The following is a 21,080-nucleotide window of genomic DNA, read 5'->3' as shown; positions in this document are numbered from 1 at the left end:
AAGAGTGGTAGCTCTTTTGTCTTCTTTTGTCTGTTATATAGGACACCACTTTCTGGACAGTATTTCCTCAGCTCTCATATGTGAACTAATTTCAAGAACAAATGAGTAAACAGGTGAGTTGCTTTCTACCCTCTATTCACAACATGTTTATATTTGAAATTATCTTATTACTTAAAGTGTAATGCTGTACTCTAACTTACTCTCTACAGATGTGCATGTATGAAACAATGATTTTATGCCTTTCACACTGGAATTCAGGATTTTTCATTCATAATGGAAATATATAGTACTAAAATTACAAGAAACAACAGCATCTTCTGTGCCAGTCCACTTTATTTACACTTGGTGATTATTTAAAATAAAAATTCAAAATGCAATTATTAATACAAACCTTTTGATCAAGAGGCAGGATGATTCAAACAAAAAAAAACAGTAAAGAAAACATTTCCTTCATTCATAAAGAATTACATTTGCTGAAGAACATAAACAATGACACAACACTTCTGAATAATGTACACAGGGTCAAATGTGAGGGGGAAAAGTAACATTTTGAAAACATAAGACTAACTTTTAAAAATATGATTATTTATAGTTTATTCTCCTCAAATTGTTTTCAGACAACTGTTGAATTTCCAGATGTATATGCATGAAAAGATGGGAGTAAAAGGCAGTAATGGATAAAAAGAACACCAACTTCAATGTTTCTTTTCTCCTTTTGATAATTCTGACATAAGACATTCTACATCAAATCAAGACTTTTATAGGTAGGAACATCCAATGCTTAATAATTAGATACTTCCCTGCAAGACATATACTTCTGCTACCCTCTAATTACTATCTCTCATGATTTCAATATTGATTTTGCTCCCCTTATCTATATTCTCAAAATCATTATAGAAGAGAAGTTTAATTCACAGAAAAATTATATACATATTTGATTGAACTTACATTTCATTTCAGCTACGAGCTGATTTGTAGTATCAAACATCTTTCTGTAAAGATCTATGGACTTAGATAATTGGTCTTTCTCCCTGGTCAGTGTTGCCATCAGCTGCTGCTTCTTGGAATCTATAGAAATAAACATATACACTTTTAAAGGAAAACACAGTAACATACTTAATTGCTTTAAGCATTAGCAAAAATCTATTAAGCTATTACGTAGTTCTAAAAACATATTGTGGATCTAAAAATAGATTATTCTAAGGAAAAGCAAGTATTTTACAGCACTTGAAACATACCATTGTAAAACATAAATGAGAGACAATATGGTTCCAAAGGTTTTTTCAAAGCTGGCAGATGTGGCTCAAAGACAAGAATATATTCAGTGCTATCTCTTCCAGGACTGTCTTCAGCCAGCACTAAATTCTGTGAAAATAAGCAAACATAAGTTTATGCCCATGCTTGAGGTTACACACAGAACAAACATTCTTCAGATGTAAATCTCGTAAGTTACATAAGTGTAAATATGAATCTTGTAAGTCACATAACACATGATATCTATACAGTAGACAGCCTTTTACAACAATTAAACAAAAGTAAAATACAAAGATGTAGCTATTTTATTATTTAAGAATTAAGATCGTCATTTTACCTGTTTAAAAGGTCTTAGTATTTTTGGCTATGTATTTTATTTCAGAGACATACGCTCAGAAATAATATTCTCTGCACTGTCTCATAAGCAAGATATCCTCAGGTGTACTTCATTCAGTATGTGAAATGCAAACAGATCATTAAAAAGAAAGATCCAAAGCATAAACAGAGAGAAGGAAAAACAAACTATTCCCAGTGCTTAGCTAAAGTTACTGCTGTTACCATGGAAGTAGACAGCAAATCCCAAATGAATGAACAATATACATCCAAACACTGTCATAAACTTTTAACTTCTTATCGATTCCTTATTGAAAAGGCCTTTCTTAATAAACACGAGAAATATTATAAAACCATAAAGGTAAACAGAAATAAAATTAGCAAAGGTACTATCCAAATGCGCTGCTACTTTGGGAAAGGTATTGTGCAAAAAATGAATAATTCTTATAATAAAACTCATACTGTTTCCACCTTCAACATGTAGAAATTGCTACTCAACTAGCTAAATCAAGGGAGAGGCGGTTGCAGCCTAAAAGAAGAGATATAGATATATAACCTTCAAAGATAGTCTTCAGAGCTTTCAAAAATACTGCAGCTCCGTATTTCATCAGGAGAAGTCTGTAGTGGAAATATATTTTCCTTAGAAAATACATGCCAACAAAAATCTTAACGCTTTTCTTCATTAAACAAGTTTAGTATTCCTGAACTTGTTACTAAGGGTAAACATGTCACATTACCACTTTCATTATTTGTGCTAATTGCACACAACTGTCTTTACAAACAAGACGGAACAATTTCAAAATACTTGAAGAACATGAGTATGTCCCTTCCCCTCCCCATTACAAGTCATGTGAAAAGGACAGTGCATCACAGCCAACAAATCCTTTCCACATAGGTTTTGTGAGTAGTTTGAAGTCAGTGAACTCATTATAAACCAGATGCCTGAAAAATACCTGAAGAGGGGAAAAAGATACTGGGTTCACTGAAATGCAATTAGTCCCCAAGGATGACTGGGGAACACAAGTTACTGCCAAAAGCAGCAGGATCTCTTCAGATCATAGTAATAAAAAGAAATAAGCATACAAAACTCCCCATCTCCCAACAAACCAGGAATACCTAAGTAGAAAAAAACCACTCCACTGGCTTACAAAAAAAGAATAAAAGAGGGGGCAAAACAAGCCAAACAAACAAACAACCCCCCAAACACCCTGAAACTCAGCACACTCTCCCCTCTACTACATAGATTAGCTTTGTCACTGATAGGGAACTGGAGAATTTAGGCAATTATGCAACAGGAGGCTACTACATGGAGATAAACCAAAAAAAAATTTACTTCTGCATTAGCAAGGAGTCTTTAAAATTATCCAGTAATTTTATCTGAACTGTCACAGGTTGTATATGGGGTTATTGTTACCCATAAAAAGGTGTCCAATTTACACCTGATTACCACAGGTGTAAATACAAGAATTGCAGAGTGTTTTGCTAGACCAGTGGTTTTAGCCAATCCTTTAGCTATACTTTTGCACCTTTTCTTAACCCCACCTGCCTGCAGAAAAATGTGTTCACAAACCAGTTAATTACTCCTGAAACATGGTACAGAAACCAGAGAAACCCAAGAGTGTACTGTAAATCAATCAGTATATTAATTTTATCTGATACCTCTATTCAGTCTCTGCATTTTATTTTACTAGATTGTTTTTCACACACATTTTGTCACTTTTCTGTATATATTTGAGTAGACAAGAATCTGGCACATTAATAACATTTGGCCATGTTAACTAGATGTTTCTGTTCTTGACTGAGAATAACTTATGCTGTTTCACAAATGTAGCTTCATAAAAGCAGTCAATGTACTGAATAAAATGTATATTATAAAGAGGTTTCTATGTAGGACCTGTAGATTTTAGGATCCTACTGTAGTCTTATGGTGGTGATTTCCAAGATGTATTTGGAGAATTTGTTTGGAGTACTATGCAGTGTCTGTCTACACTTGGCCCACACTGAGGTTGGTCTATCATAAAGCTGCTTCCAAAGAGCAAGTTAGAAAAGGTGGCTGAGAAAATGCCCTTAAAAAGTTGGATCCTCCTTTTATCCTCCTTCTAACTGTTTGAAGACTTCTGTAGAAGTCAGACTTTTAAAATATGTGACAACCAAATGAAGTAGGGGTATAGTTTTGCTCTGCCATTCTTATCTGATTTTTCAAGTTGAAAACAAAAATCAACATAAAACTGTTTCACCACAGAAATACTATTGACTGAAGTTCAGTGTAGGCTTGAGATTGTAGACAGAGATTGTGACCATTCTACTCAGAAGAAACTCCAAATTCAGCTGGATTTTCTTTGGTGTGTTTTGAACAGTTCCTGGTTTTGTGCATGTGCACATTTTACACTGTCTTTGTATCATATTTTATAGCAACTGTGAAAGATGGAACTTACAGGTTTTAAAAAGTCAGTCTGTATTTGTTGAAGAAAGTGACTGCAGTGATGCGACTACAATATGCAGTACTTTCAGAGTATGTGTGATGTCAGAGATTCAAACCAAAATAAGGAAAGCATTTCTAACAGCCAGGTGCATTAATGAATGAAACAAAGCATAAAGAAAAATGGTAGTTTTATCTTTTTCAAATGAGGGTAGGATGCCTTTCTACAAAGTATACATATGCCCACTACTTAGACAAAAAGTAAAGAGAGCCTACCAAAATTTAATTAGAAATATATGAAGAAGTCAGTCTAAATGATCATAAGATATAACAGCCTGAGAGTATTATAAATACTGGTAATATTAATGGTTTAACTACAAACTGGTTAAGTGTTATTCACACATGAAATTCAAATGAAGAAAATATTTTTCCTGGATTTTCCTGAATGTCCTGGTCGCTAATTGAAAGTACCTGTACACTTACTTCCCTCACTTGGAAAGGATAAACTTTATCAAGAATGTCCTTCCTTCAGGTTTTCTAAAAATCAGCAACCAAACACAGAAGAAATAATGTATCTATTTTTTTCTAAGGGAAAGCTACAATATAAACTAAATCTCCACATAACACAATGAGGTGTAAGAGAACTTTAAAACTGCATGAAAATATAAGCAACATTAGACACAGAGTTCATGGAACTGTGTATTTCAGTCACTTACAATTTCAGCTGATCCACTCTCCAATGGAAACTCTACTGTATTGACTTTCCCCTGAAACTGTGGGATCTCAATATCTTCTTCATTGGGGCTTTTAATTTTTGCTATTATTCTGCCAACTAGATCAAGTCCAGTGTGGTTGTTGTATTCATCCTGTGAGTAAAAAAGAAATTAAAGTTAGTTTGGGACTGAACTAAATAACCCATTCCTGTACTGCTATGGATTTATATGGCAAGGTGCTAGCAGTCTCTGCAGAGGCAGCCTCTGTGAGGAGAGGCCGGGCATGGCCAGTGCTCCAACTGAGCCAAAATGGTATTTCTTTATATTTAAGAATGGGCAGAAATGCACAAGCAGGTGAGAATGGGAAAGAAAAAAAAAAAGAGAAAACAGCAGAGGGTGAGAGAAGGAACAAAAAAAAGGAGCAACAGAAATTCCCCTGCAGCTCACAGGGAAACTGCATGGGAGCAGGTACTTCCCTGTAGCCGATGAAGGACCACGGTGGAGCAGGGACCTGCATGGAAGCCTATGGAGGACCCCATGCTAAACCAGGCTGCTAATTACTGGACTGCAGCCTGTGGCAACTGCTCACAGTGGAGCAGTTCATGAAGGACTGTGGCCCACGAAGGGACCCACACTAGAATAGGGAAACTGAAGAAAAAGCACTGGCAGCAAAAAGAGCTGAGGAGATGTTACAGGTTGACTGTGGACCCCATTCTCCATACCCCTGCACTGCTTGGGGGAGGGTACAGGAATCTGGAACAAAGCTGAGCCTAGGAGGGTTGGGGCAGTAGGTGTTGCTTTAGTTTTTTGGTCTTTTTTTCTTATTACACATGTCTTTTTTAACTGGAAATTAAATTAAATTATTTTTTCACAAGCTGAGTCTGCTTTGCTATTGTGGTAGCTGGTAAGTGATTTCCTTTTATCCCTGTGAACACTCAAAAGTTCAAGAAACCTTATTTTTGGTAATACAAGATTTCTAAGAGAAACTGTACCTGGGAATAAAAAACATGGAGAGAAACATCTGCTGTACATGTGTTTTCCCACTAGAATCTATTCTTGAAACAATTTTTTGGTGTGGCAACAAGACATGGATTTCAATTGAGATACTGACAGCAAGGACCAAACATTTCAGTTTTGGTCATCCGTATGTAAATGAAAGAAGATGGAACTGCCATATGCTGAAAAGTCACTGATTAACATCTTTTTTAATGAAGTGAATCTGCAAAGAAACAGTAGCAATGCTGTACAGCAAAATTCAACATAGTTTCAGCAGTCTTCTACATTTCCTTAATTATGATTTTGTATGGAAGTATAGTTACCATTAAATGGAGGTATAAATCCTTGACCAGTGTACGGCTGGTAAGAGCACGAACATTGGAAACTGCTGGAGTAGCTGGTAAAGAATCAGGTAACAAGCGTACAGGGTCATTAGGTACAACTTCAATTATAACCTAGCAGAAAAAGAAGGAAGAATGAAACAAAACAAAATAAAATAAAGACTGATATAATTAACTACAAATCACCTGCACACCTGGGTTGCTCAAAAAACACTAAAACAAATGTATGTGAAATTTATGGACAGAACTGAAATAAATTAGCACAGCCATAAAGCAGTTCTGCTAGGTTGCAAATTATGCACGTCTGTTATACTGCCAAGTTGTTGGTTATAGAAGTTAATGAAAACATATTTTGAAAATCAACAGTTTGAAATCAGTAACTATCAAAAATAAAAATATAATTTTTTTTCAAAACTTGTCAGTGAAAGTATTTCTATTCTGAACCTACAAAGTATCCTAACACTTCACCCAGGTGATCCTGTATTACTTGGCTACTTGCAATTACTTATAGATACAAACCTGTTCACTGTTGAGCATATTTGTCTTATCCATTGCAAAGGTAAACTGGATCATGTAAGTGCCCGCTCTCTCTGGAACCACTTTATCCCTAAAAAGAAACAAAAATAAAACCCAAACATGAGACAATATTATAGTCACAAGTATGTAAGTACACAAGCAATTCAAACTCTGAGTAGTCCTCCAAACTAGTTAGAAAGCCCTACTAAGGCATAATACTCCTCCTTCAGCAAGAAGGCCAGCAAACTTTCTTGAGAATTAGAGTAAGGCTTTTGGAAGCTTGAAGGAGGGAAGTCTCCTCCAAGAGTTTGTCTCTTCTAGATGACAGGAATTTTGTCATGGCCCTATTCAGAAATCTGCAAGTCTACACCATTCAATTTCCCATTCAGAATTTTCATAAAGCTACCAGAACAAAACATAGACATGTCTAGATCTGGAACAACAACCATTTTTCTCCAAATTTAATAAAATTTTCATAAAATCAGAGTATCTAATTCCCTCCTTGGTCAGATTGTACAAAGCTGGGTAACTTGGATCACTGGTCAAGGCTGAGTATAGTGAGAGAGAAATAGAGTTTTCCTTCTACCTTACAGCATTCCAGAGTGTAGACCACTGGCAAAGAACTCCTACCACCAAAACATTCAGAAAAGCCCAAACACCTGAGGTTCTGCTGCTATAATTTCACCCAGCAAGGAAGGCCACATGGCATCCAGAGGACCTCTGCAGTATTCAGCAAGGGATAGCAGTGACTTAGAAGCGCTTACAAACTTTTGAAGAGATGCAAACAGACAAGATGCAGGTCTTTCTCCAAACATGACATGTGGCATTCTTGAATTGATTCATGATTCTTGTTTTCATCATACAGCAGTTTAAGTGTTTTGTCAACATTAAGTAATTTATTTCTTCTGATTTTGCTTGGGAAGTAGTAATATGTAAGATTCCCTGGAATGCTTAGCTTGGAAAAAATGTAATCCCAAAGCTTTAATATTTCTAGAACAGACCATGACTTTTCCTTTTTTAGATTTCACATACAGAAGTAAATATTCTTTTCTGCATTTTATTTAGCTTAAGACTGACAGTAGCATCTCCCTTGTCAGGATACATTAAAACACTAATTAGTAAATAATCAGCTAAGGATCTCATGGCTGGACAGACACAGGCTTTAAAAAAAGAAGAAATTACACAACTTCTATGGAAGATGTTTAAGACTGTGTAATGGCATCTGTATTACTGTCTGGCAATAAATAGATGAAAATCATCTGAGAGTGTGCCAAGAACAGGAAAACTTGAAATAAAATCACTTGATAGACAGTGATGTCACAGACACTGGCAGCAACATGTAAAACATACTTTTCTACAATGGGCAGTGTCTACTCTCAAATTTTTCAGTAAGGTCAGGAGCTTTAATTCTGGACATTTGTGGACAACTAGTAAACTACAGGCACCTATGTCAAGAAAAGCCCACTCCCAGGAGGCAAAAGCTTAAATCAATAGCCAGTACCATAACTATTTAGCTAATTCTATAGATTGTCTACTAGAAAAAGATGTAGAAAGAACATGGCAGTGAGGCACCAGCTCATGATGAGCTCTAGTTCTGCCACCTTTCATCTAAGACGCTATTTCTGAATAAGTAGCCCAAGGAATGATTACTAACAGCACCAAGGTCATGGCTCAGAATTGATGCACAGCTAGAAAAGGTAGTAAAAAACGACCTAAGTCTGCTTTGTCCAGCCTGCAATTCTACAGTAGTTAAAGCAATATTGAAAAGAATTAAAGAAAGTTACCATATAAATTACAAACTGATGATTTAGTTCCCTCATTACTAGCATTTCTCAAAACATATTCTAATGTATTATCTTTTACTCCTTTCTTCTCTACTCTCAGATTATACAAATGTCAAAAGTGTCTAGGAAAGAATTCAATCTTCATCTCAATGCATCTTGCTAGTATCTTTTACCTCTTCTGTATCATACTAATTCTGTGATGGACTGTTATTATCAAAACATAAAACTCTTCTATTTCAAACTATGCATTTTGTATAGTAAGTTCCATGAGTAATTATAGAATAAATGCTGTTATACCTGAAGTAGAAGAAGCCATCTTCCTTGTCATCCTTCACCTTACTACAGCTAAACGTTGTAACCTGTAAAGATGCAAAAAATTTAATGCCATGTACTGAAAGTACTTAACTTGCAATACACTACCAAGTCTTAATGACTTGCAGTACTGATAGCCCACAGTGAATCAATGACACTGCCTGTATTTTAGACAATAATTTCATGTTCTTAATTCTCACAGTCTTTTCTTAGCAAAATTCAACGTGTCTACTTCTAATACTCTCCCTGCTATGAGGTAGCTTCTGCTGACCAGCAACATTTTTGTCCTTACTGTAGTACTGATGCTTGATCAATCTGACAACTTGTAACAGGACAGACACTGATAAACGTGTAGGGTTGATCTGTAATATTTTTTTTGTCCTATGCTGGCATGTTCATAGCCATTTTGAAAATGCATTTTGATGACTTACATCAACTGGTGTCCTAACCCGGCTGCTCTGTGCTTCCCACATTTTCATAGAAATCCGTGCTGGATTAATATTTTTAATAATGGTGTCATCTTCAGAAAGAACACTAACCATAAAATCTGTAGGATGAAAAACATGTTTTGAAGATTATTTTTATTCAGAATTAAGCAGCTCAAACTTCATTAATTTCTGTGTTTCCCTCACACTTAAGAGAAAAAAAACTTACAAAACACGTATTTCAAAAAGAGCCAAAACTATTAAGAATTTCTAATCAGGTATGAAAAAACTTCTCTCCTTATCCCTGTAATTAGACCAGGTAACAATCCTTAGGAAAAACCAAACACCTACTTTATGACAGCTTTAAAAAAAATCCTATAATTTCAAGTCTGCCTTTCTCAAATTATCATTCTTATCAAAACAGCACACCAGGCTACTTCTTGCTCTCAGGAATGTGTACCAGTAGCAGTTGAGTAGGTGATTCCTTCCTCCAAGGACAGGAAATCCAAATCCCCCTCTTCCTTCACAAGTGCTTTATTTCTTACAGACTAGGATCACACAGTTGTATCTGTCAGATGTAGGCTATAGGGAGACATTTCACACTGTTGACTGGTTTTGCAGTCAAAGTACCTGCCATTTTATATCCCAGTATGATAAATTTCACTTTTCCTGTAGGTCCCATAGAAAGTGCCGTGATCTGAAGGAAATGGAATGCAGACTAGAACAAAGCTACCCTTCTTCTAGTTCAAAATGTGAATAAAGCAAATGGATTTAATGCATGTAAATGAACTTGCACTGTGCAGGACTGAATTTTGCACTTTAAGGAAGGACTATGATTTGATGAGCATGAAGAGTTTAGGCATGCCCCCCTCCAAGATTACAGTGCCTGCCCTCAGGTATACCTGAGATCAACAATGAATCAAATAATTAGGATGTTATTTGATTTATTTAATAATATGAGGCTGTTAATACAGAATTTATTATTGAATAATTTAATGTCATATATACTATATATATTGTCCTGAAGAAGCTGTTTAATTATCTTTCTTAACTAAAAACTTGGTTGATTTACACTACACACTACATTTGAAAAATGTCTGTTAGGCAGGGAGGTTGGAGGTAGATAATTTTACAGATCCCTTCCAACCCAAACCACTCTGTCTTTTTATGATTCCTCCAGGAAAAACCAAAATACCTTGTGAATTGAATCAAGGTCATAACATTGTATGGAGTATTTTAAAAAACAAAAACCTCTTCCCATAAAAATGTTGGCTGATCAAGTTATGACAGCCAAGAAACAAACTCTTTTGTGAGAGAATACAGCAGGAGAAAAGAATATTTTGTGTTGTCCTCCTGCTGATTACTTTTGGTTTGTCTTGGCTCACAGCTGGCCTAGAATTTCATAGCTACTTTCTTTGCTACTATTCCAGAGAAAGAGATGAGTGAAAACATACATGAACTAGCTCAGATCATATTTTAGTAAGACAGAAAAGAGATTCTGTAGTTTTACCATTTATAGATGGATAAAAGGAGCAATTTGGAATAAATAAGAGGTCTTTTGAAATGCTTTCCAAATATGACCTATATATCTCTTCTGTCCAAGTGTTACATCTCAGACACAGCTGTTACAAAGAACAGAGAAAACACACCCGAAAAACAAAACAAAACAAAACAAAACAAATACAGTAGGCAAACCACCAAGACAGTTTTCCACAGGTTTTCAAAGCTCTTGAGTGATTGGTTTCCACCAAAAATTAATATACTTACCAGGAAAAGTACTTCCTGCTGGAAAAGAAGGACTTTTGTCATATTTAACATTCAGGCAGATAGGTTTCTCAGGATCAGGCAGGACATTTATTGTGATTACAAGACAATCTAATATGGCCTTGTTGTATGAGGCTTTAATCTGCAAAATGTGCTCTCCCCTGCAAGATACAGAAATCATAAAAACAGATGTAAAGTCTCTTCTGAAAACACAATTTTCAACTGGCTTCAAGTCTGAAAAATGTACATGAAAGCATGCTACACAATATATAGTAATGTAGTAGTAAAGAGAAGAAAAGGAAGGAATTGTTAATGCAGGGTTAGATAAGTCGCAAGTTTAAGCTATTTTTAAGATATTAACTTATAAAATTTAATTTTGTGTTAATATTTCATTATTTTGATCATGTTTCATCACCTGTAAGACACTAGCAACTACAGCTTCAAGCAGGAGACTACAGTAAAGCAGAAAGTAGTTAAAATGGTGAGGAGCATTCCACTTTGATATGTTTCCAAAGAGTGAAATCCAAGTAGCATTCACATGTAGAATAGTACACTGAAAGTACATAATATCTTCAATGCTATCAAATAACCAGTTTTCTTTACAGAATTAAAAACTTAAAATTTTAAGTTTAATTTTTTTAAAGTTTTTTCAAAACTCCCAGTCTTTTAAAAAATATAACTGGGAATACAGTATTTATCTGCACAGAGGCTGTACTTCCCAGCCAGTTTTGATTATGCTGTAAGTAGTATCATGTCACACCTGTTTCTAACATCCAGTAGTAAACTGATAACTAATACTCATTATCCTTCTACCAAGTCACAGACACTATAAACTCACTGAGAACCATCAACAGCCTTTCAAACAATGCTGGTTTAGATTTCCAAATGTATGAGTATTATGAGTCAAATCCTCCATATTTGAATACAAAGAACAAGCACTTATTGCTAGTTTCAAAATAACCTAAAGCCAACCCAGTCTTACCCCAAAACCCCAGGATATGAGGAGTGGGTTGCAGAACTGTGAATATGAGGAAGATACAGAAATGATGAATTTGAAAAGCCATACAGGACATAAGTGTGTAAGGGAAACTATACATGAAGTGAGCATGAAGAAGCACAAGATGAAGAAGCAGGAGCCACAGGACACATATCTGCCTGAAATGAAACTTGAGCAGATGAATTGTAAATAGGAAAAATGAAATACATCTATTTAAAATTCCTTTGGACACTCTACCTAATCCTTTAAAACAATGTCTAGCACAATAAAACAAGATTCAGAAAATTACAGCATCAGCTTCTCAGTAGATCAAAAGAAGCAGCTACTGAGTTTTGTTTAGTTCAGCACTTAGATTTTTAGAACTTACTATCTGGCCATCCATCTGCATATGAATAGTAAATCTTAGCTCTAGATTAATACTTGCTAGTACTTTATGAAACCCATAATCCAGTGGTTTTCACTACTTACCTAGGTGCGTGAATGCTAAAAACTCCCAGGTTAGCCCTACCAGTGTCATCTGTTTTATGCTGCTGGTTTGAAGGAACAAGCTGTCAAAAAAAAAAAAAAAATCTTTCAATGATACCGAAACAGTCTTAGGATAAAATGCTTATCTCATTTGCCTGCAAACTGTCTGTTAATTTGAGGTGTAGCTAAAATTTGTACTGTAAGTTAGGGAAAGATATACTGTTAATTAAGACAATATTAAGGAACAGGGTTCAAATTCTCTACCAGATTTTAAAAGCAATCACTTCATCTGCACTAGGATATTTTTCCTCATTAATATGTTCAAATATTTTATAAATGTTGTATTTTAAATTGCTACTGATGCTATCGTATCCTCCATAGCAGACGTTAATCTGAGTGTATTTTCAGATCCAAAAACTATCTACAAACTATTTAGTGCTTGTTACAGTGTTACTCCAGTTCTTATTCAGTTTTGGATCTCTAAGATAAAGGAGTACAGGGAACACATGCTGCAACTGCATAGTATCAGGCTTTGGAGACAGAGGGTCTGAAATATATCTTATCTGAATATCTTATATGAGAATTTCCATTCCCAAAATCTTCTCATTTCTCTTTTGGGAGACTGTGCATACAACTTATTGGAAATGCCAACGCAGAGCATGATGCAATAAACACTTTATAACAATGTTCAACCTTGGCTTTCAGAACACTTTCTCCTGGACACATCCCACTAAGCTAAAGAACATGGGGACTCTAAGACATGCTGCTGGTGCTCCCTGGAAGAAGGCAAAAAATCTGAGAAGACACAGCATGCCATCACAATATCTCTTTGACCAGGTAGCACAATCACGCAGTGCTACTGCCAAGGTAGTGTCTTCTCTCAAGAACAACATAAATAGAACCCACAGTGAGCGTCAGCTGACACCATAAAAACAGTAGTTGGTGCAAAGAAAAAAATCCCCAAACTGTGAGGCAGGCTTCTATGGCAAGAGAGAAAAAAAGAAAAAAAATGTTCAGGATATCAAGAAATCTACTTCAAAACATCCAATTAAAAAAAGTAATAATAGCATAGTTAAATTGGGCAAAAGCTAAGGTTGTGGCACAGCTTTGGAAGAGTCAGCAAAAGAAGGTTCTTGGCTGTTGCTTATTCTGAGAAAACTGAGGAACGCAAATGCATGGCAAGCAGGAACAAAAAGGGAACAGGACCCACCCTGAATGAAAAAATGTTATGTCCAGAGGCAGATGAATATATCCTGCATTGATAATATATATATTCAATATAACAGTCTCTGTACTGACAGGTAGGAATGTTTGACAGCTTGACTTTCCTTTTTTGTTCAAACACAGGAATAAATTTTTAATGAATGGAGTATTCTGTCAAAGTCCTTCCTTTGTACAGATCGATGTGAAAACCATCTGATACTCATACCTCACTTATGGAACAGACAATAACCACTTAAATCTGGGCTAGATTTGCATCCTCATTGTTTTAATTTCATTTATCCTGCTTTAATTTCATTTATCCTGCTTTTCACAGGATAATCAAGTAGGGCCCAAACCTGCTGACCAGCTTTACATAGAGACCAGTAAGACATACATTCAGGAATCAAAATCAAAGAACCACCAGATAAAAATTATTTGGTTGCTAGTTGAGACTGTACCATTGTCATTGCTATCATTCACTAAATTACCTCTGATAACATGGGGGATGTGGTGGTGTGATGTACATGCAAAATTTGGAAAAAGGTTTTGTAGAATATCTGGAATGTATTTGAAGTGTACTCAAACCCTGTCCTATCCAAATTTTGTTATATTTGTGGTTTTTGTCCTGGGACCAGTTTATAATATTTGTTGTCAGAGTTCTTATACTAGATTAGTTATTCTTTAGTGCTCTCACAATTTTTTATTAACATTTCCAAAAATGTCCTGAAAATTATCATACCATAGACATGACAACAAAACTCGTGTTAAACAAAGTTCACCTAATAAGGCCAATGCTTACCTTTAAGTTGTTACTCTTTGTAAGGCTGATTTTGACATTCGGTTCAGGAGTTGGATTTCCCCACTGATCACACAACTGAACAATAAGGGGCCTCTTCAGTTCTCTACCATTAATCACTGCAACAGGCTGGAAGAGATACAAATACATGATACTAAAATGATATTCAATTGTACATATCTTGGACATTCACAGCAGTTCAGGAATCCCCAGAGCAACAGTGTCCACCTTTTCCATACTATTTGTCTCCCAGAACAGCCAGACAACGATTGAATGGTATGCAGGAATGTATTTCTAGAGCTGGTTTATATTCTCTTTTTAGAATAAAATGCACTACTTGAATTAAATGGCATGGGTTACTCATGTTGATGTGACTAAAAGGAAGGACATGATTCTGAAGGGACTTATCAATGTTCACGTTGTAGCAAGAGCTATGGCCTAAAAGTTTTATTTTCTGATGTACCTAAACAGCTGCCTAGAGAACAAAAATAGCTATGCGACTCCCTGAACCTTTTGTTTCATTTTCTTCAGTAACCTCCTTCTCCATTTTCCCAAAACACCAATCTTGATTCCTGTCCTGTACTCAGACAATTTTCTTTTTTCTGCTTTCAATTTTCTATTCGGATTTCTGCAAGAAGTTAAGCACTGTTCTTTGAATAGCCAAAGTAAAAACTGAAAAATAATTTTAAAACCTAAGGCTAATAGATGTACAGCACCAAAAATCTCCAGCCATTTCCTTTAACTCCAGTACTCCAGTGTCTCTAAGTGTTTACTTTCTGACAGTAAACACTTGTAAACTGAAGTAAATCTGGGACTGCCATCCTACATCCTGAACATCAAAAAACCCCAGTAAGAGACAGAGAGATGAGCTGCCAGCCATTACTACCACTAAGGATTGTATCTTTGGAAAACAGCAGTGAAAGATGGGTGTCAGGATCCAGCCCACAGTAAAATTACTGCATCAAGGAAAAGTTACACTATCTGTAGAAAGGCAAATGGGGCAGAATAAAGTTTACAGTACTTAAGGTTGTAAACATACACATACGAGTTAGATTACTCCAAAATAAGTTTACTTTTAAAAGCCTAATGTAGCTAGCTATTGCATGAAAAATGGAATTAAAATACCTGACTAGAGACCATGTTGTTTGTTTTTTTCAAAGCAAAGTTGTTCAACTTACCTTTTCTAACTCTGGCCAATCCACAAGCTGCAATTTAGCTGGGGATCCTGCTACTAAATTCACTCTGATAAAGTCAGAAAATTCACGCCAAGCAAAGCACAATTCTTTGCTTCCGAGTAAACAGGGTTTGTATCGAATACCTTTTACTTTCATTGTTTGAGTGCTTTCCTATTGTGAAACAAAGAGAAGATTTTATCAAGAACAAATAAAGCAAAGTAAAATTAATTAGTATTTTTTCAATATAGCATTTATGCTATAAATACTGTTTGGTATTTTTACTGTGAGACAGTGGACTAAAAATTAAACTACAAGTTCTAGTCCTTCTCTTAAATTTAAATGAACTTCATGAGTAAGAAGTGACCCATTTCAAACTCAAGAATTTCTCAGAAACCTATTTTTCAGGTTATATCCAGTGTATTTTAAAAGGTATAGATACTAGTCCATTCTACAAGGTTCTTCAAAAGATCTTAAAATCAACTGTATCAACATAAAAAAACACAGAAGATAAGACTAAAAGCAAAACAGAAGAAAACATATAGAACAATGACCTAGAAACAAAGCACACCTAACTCAAGCACAGAGTGAACTGGCCTCCATATTATATAGCTGCAGCAGTGATAAGGTTTTTAACAGATGCAGCTGTGCTCCTTAGAACAGGATCATAAAATTTTAATGCTTTAAGCAACCAACTAATGTAATGTAATTTGACTAACTTCCACAATTTTGGTTCAGTTCTGTGTAACAGAATTAAGACAATTACCAAAAAAATGCCACAAAGAAATAAACTATATGACATCTTATAAATACCTGCCAAGTTACTTTCAAATTTGATTTATCAAGTCCAGGCCCAGAAACTCCTAGGGAATTTACACATGCAGATGTCACTGTCTGAACCTGATTTCCAAACTGATCTGTAATCATTACATCTGTTAAAAGAGATGAGGATGATTAAAATGATTATTAGAATGACCACTTCAGCAGCTGCTTTAATAAATTATTATACAACATACATATAAACGTACACAACATAGACACAATATAGAAAAAATTCAAATAACTATCACTACATCACAGGCAGAGGTTGGAAAGTATTTCTGGATGTCACCTGGTACAAACCCCCTGCTCAAGTAGGGCGACCTTCAGCCAGTTGCAGACAGGCAGCTTCTGAGTATCTCTAAGGAGGGAGACTCCACAAATTCTTGGCAATCTGTGTCAGTGCTGTCACCCTCACAGCGAAGAAGTGTTTCTTGATGTTCAGGGGGAACATCCCGTGTTTCACTTGGTGCCCACTGTCTCTATTTACTGTCTCTGAACACACCTAGAAAAAGCCTGGCTCCAACTTTTTTACACTCTCTTCGGGTTTTTATATACATTGATAAAAACACCCAGTCTTGTGGGTATAAATTAAATGTATCTATTTAGTTATATCCCATATTTGTGCTTCCCACTTCTTTGAATAAAAAGATTATTTCTTACCAAAAAGTTAAAAGAAAAAAATATCTTAACATTGAAAGCTTTTTTCAACTTTGTTTTTTTTCTTTTTTTGTTCTGTGTGCCTTCTTCATTCACACCCTAGGTTTTAATGCCCCAATACTGAAAGGATTTTTAATTTCTCACTATGTCATATGGCAACCACATACAGAAACCAAAGCAGAATGAGAAGACTGATCCCTAACATGTCTTCCTCTTAGATTAAAGTTAACCTCAAAGCATGTCACTGAAGTTCATGCCTTGGCAATAGTCTGAATGCAGTTATGGCCTTTGAAATTTCAGAAAACATGAACTAAACAAAAATTTATTAACTATTTGAACTGAGCGTGATTAATGTCCTGATGTATAAAGTAAGAGGCAAATTTTATCAGAGAAATGTAAAATGGCAATTCAGAAGTCTGAACATCTTTCTGTGAATGAGAATGGAAACCTGTTTTTCATATTAAAGTAGTTGAAGGTAATTTACTCTTGATGACATCTGTATATATAACAGTCTTAACAAACTGCCAAGAAAAAGAAACATATCTTAGAAGAAAATGAAGAATATGCAAATAACTTACCGATTTCACTCTGCAGTTCTTCACCCATCTGCAGTGTGTTTGAGCCTTTTAGTTTACATTTAATGTGTTTGGGTTCATCAGGAACTGGTCTGAGTAGATGAAAATTGACTTATTTCTCTCATAAAGGTAAATATAACATCATAGCAGGCATGATAAATATATTTAAGAATCTTAATGCTTTGTCATGCAGTGTATTTTAGTTTCCTGCAACAGACCTGTGAAATGACTAATTGCTGCAAATTACCCCTGGCATCAGAGTTCTGTGAATGAATTAATTTTAACCTAATAAAATCACATGAAATACACTGTAGTAATTTAGAATGAGATTCCTCTTAATAAACTTTATAAGATACAAGTCTTAAATACACTAACAGCAATAAACAGGTAATTTTAAAGTTCAATTTACAGCCTGTCAGTTTTGACTGAGAAACCAGATAAGAACTAACTTCGCAGGGATATTTCTTTTCTCCTCAGTCACCTTATTCTGTGAGCTAAAGTTTACTTCAACTTTAGAAAAAAATCAATAGTCTTCTTCAGTGTATGTATACTTACACAAGTGATTACAGGGCTGGATGCAAGTCAGTAATCACAATGGAGTCTTTCACATAGGTAATGTTCTCACGTGTAATAAATTTACACAAACCCTTCCCATTTCCCAAGCTGACATTCTCCTATTAATTTGCCAACAGCTTTCATTATTTCAGTTTCTCTAGAAAGACTTTTGTTTTACTCCAAAGTAATGAGATCTACAATGCTATGCCAACAACATGGTTAATAAAGAAATATACCAAATGAACAAACCTGACTGTGAATGCACTTTCCAAAGACACATGCTCATCAAGGTAAGTAATTAGACAGTAACGTGCATCTTTTACTGAAGTCGGTACTTTTACATCAGGTAATAATCCCTGCATCAACAGCTCTCTATCAATTTTAGGTGTCCAGTTGACCTAAAATTAAAATTTTATAAATTGATCAAAAGCTAAAATTAATCAAAAGCTAAATTATAAATGACTAGCTACATAATACATCTTGAAGCCATTCTAAATATGCTGATGTAACATAAGGCAACAGCAGCTTTCAATGGAAAGCCTGGACATTTTCCAGCAGTAACCAATGCTATCTGCTGAAATACAGTCAATTACTTGGAAAAAAACACAAGCAGATCAAAACATACATTAGATTTCCCTCACTGAACTTGAGTTGGAAAAGATACAAGTATCATATGTTTGGTGAATCTCCATGTTTGTTTTAGACTCCACATAAGTACATACACATAAAACAAGGGGGATAAGATAGGCAAGCAAGCCTTCACGGGAAACATGCCTATTTAAAGTTTCTAAATGTTGGGAAGGCCCTGGATCTGAGGAATTATAACTATGTGATAATTATTTAATGCATTTAGGAGAAGCACTGGAAATACTAACCTGCTTTTCATAATATTACCATGAAGCATTACTTGACATTTAATTAATAAAAAAATATTTTTAAAAAATAATTGAAAGGAGAGTTAAGTTTCCATCTTTATTAATAAGTTTTGAGGAATATTACTTAGTAGTCCAATATTTATGGGTTTTAAGGGTATCAGCTTTGTTTTTCTACCCCATATTATGCTGCTGTTTACTCAAAAGTACTTGCCTTGATTTTTTCTGCAGCAGCGGCAGTTATGGGTATTTCTCTTTCTGCTTCATCATACATCTGAAATATAAGTTTATTCATGACTTGGCCAGCAACACAACTGATTTCATCCTGATGTTTAATCTGAAGAGCTTTTTGTCCATTCATACTTAAGACCTGTAGTCTTGCAACATGACTGCTAGGAAGAAGTTTTATAATCTTTTCCACTGGCGGCACTTCTTTGCAATTCTATTCATGGGTTAAAAAAAAAAAAAAAAAGAGATATACAATTAAGATATTAAATTTAGATATGCATACACATAACACCATAATAGCCTATGGCTCTACTCAGAATTACCAGATACGACCAGGTGTCCAAACATGAAATCAGCTTGACTTGTCAAAAGTAAACCAAAAAGATATGCCAATATACTTGCAACTTTTAACAGATACTAGAATTGATGCTAGCTGTTTAGATTTGTTTCCTCTTCCAGAAGCAGTAGGTTATAAAATTCACAAAATACTTTTTACGCACAATCCTAAGTATCCTTTCATATTATTTACCTTGCCATACATTTTTCCAGAGTAAAACACACACAAGTCTTATTTTCTCCAGCAGTGTGACTCTCCTGATCCTGACTGCCAGAGAACTAGAATGTTCAACAGCATTTAAAAAAATTTATACTTGGTGAGCTTTGAAACTGAAATGCTACAAAAAACTATTGATTGCCATACCTATTCTTACACTAAAATGTTTATGCAATGAGGGCAATTTGTGAAAACAATCCAGGAATTAAAAAGGGGAAGAAAAATCCCAGAAAACATGCATATTTCTGAAACACCTCAGGGATTTAACAAATAGAGTTAGAAGTGAAGAAAAAATGGAAAAAACTTTTTGCCTTTTTATGATTTCTAGTGATAAAAAAGCATAGCCACCTGATTATGAGGTTTATGATACCTAAACCCCTAACTCTGGTAGAGCTAAGCTTATTCACAAAAAATACTAGCAAGACGGTATAATAAACCTTTCAATCTTTTGTTAATCCAAACATTCCAACCAATACTTACAAGTACTTCAAACCTTGCTTTCAATATCTGGTCTTTCTTGATATTCTGTATATGTATAACTGGGCCAGTTAAAATGTTTGTTCCTCCATTACTGCAGTCCACAGAATACACAGGAAGGTCTGAAGCACCTAAAAACTATTTAAAATGTAAGATTAAAAATCAAGTTTCTTTTACAGAACTACTAAGATTATTTCAGAAATTATTATTTGCAAAGTCCAAATATATATAAAATTATTTACAGAAAAAATGAATATATTTCAGTTTTCCAACAACTGTAAGACAACTGGAAATACACCTGTATTTTTTGCGATAAGAGGTTCATGGGAGAAAGGAGTAAATTCTAGAAATGAAGTATACTATCTATTCACTTGCTTTAATAACACACAATAATTGGACTCTTCAGCCATTATGCAATAAATTCAATTAGCTTGTGAAGTGATTTACTAAACATCACACATTAAAGGAATTTAAACACTACATTCAACATGCCATCATAGCACTGCAGACCCAGTCTACAGGAAGACCATGTACTGATATAAAAGTGCAAATGGAATGCAGCCTATTTTGCAGCAGGAAAACACTTTTATATATCCTTGCTGGATTTCACTAGAATTGGGAAAGTAATTTTCTTGAGTCAAAAAAAGATGGCCAAAAGGAGAAGTTTTTTTACCTCCTAAAGTCAGAGCAAGATACGCACTCCCTTCTTAGCTTATATTGGTGCTTATGATAATTTCTAATATTATTATTAGGCACTAGACTGAATTTTCAACTTATAAATACCAGGAGTAAGCTTTCTGAAGTTATTTTTCTGAATAAATTTTAATATTGTATATGATAAATATGGTCTA

General features: G+C 34.9%; 1 protein-coding gene across 1 annotated transcript in view; it reads right to left on the bottom strand.

Moving 5' to 3' along the window:
• Positions 1–21,080, bottom strand: part of SMCHD1 (structural maintenance of chromosomes flexible hinge domain containing 1) — a 68,475-nt gene that overhangs the window by 9,478 nt on the left and 37,917 nt on the right. Inside the window, exons 24-39 of the mRNA XM_084213308.1 lie at positions 20,233–20,367; positions 19,186–19,413; positions 18,349–18,497; positions 17,548–17,636; positions 16,304–16,422; positions 15,497–15,664; positions 14,322–14,447; positions 12,323–12,402; positions 10,861–11,018; positions 9,100–9,215; positions 8,654–8,715; positions 6,576–6,663; positions 6,039–6,170; positions 4,723–4,872; positions 1,239–1,365; positions 949–1,068 (exon numbers count right to left, since the gene is read on the bottom strand). Coding sequence (XP_084069434.1) covers positions 949–1,068; positions 1,239–1,365; positions 4,723–4,872; positions 6,039–6,170; positions 6,576–6,663; positions 8,654–8,715; positions 9,100–9,215; positions 10,861–11,018; positions 12,323–12,402; positions 14,322–14,447; positions 15,497–15,664; positions 16,304–16,422; positions 17,548–17,636; positions 18,349–18,497; positions 19,186–19,413; positions 20,233–20,367 — 2,047 coding nt within the window. The remainder of the gene's footprint in view (positions 1–948; positions 1,069–1,238; positions 1,366–4,722; positions 4,873–6,038; positions 6,171–6,575; positions 6,664–8,653; positions 8,716–9,099; positions 9,216–10,860; positions 11,019–12,322; positions 12,403–14,321; positions 14,448–15,496; positions 15,665–16,303; positions 16,423–17,547; positions 17,637–18,348; positions 18,498–19,185; positions 19,414–20,232; positions 20,368–21,080) is intronic.

This window comes from Fringilla coelebs, assembly GCF_963513975.1.
Source record: "Fringilla coelebs genome assembly, chromosome: 1".
In the NCBI taxonomy this organism is placed as follows: domain Eukaryota; kingdom Metazoa; phylum Chordata; class Aves; order Passeriformes; family Fringillidae; genus Fringilla; species Fringilla coelebs.
This window is presented reverse-complemented; position numbering and strand designations above follow the sequence as displayed.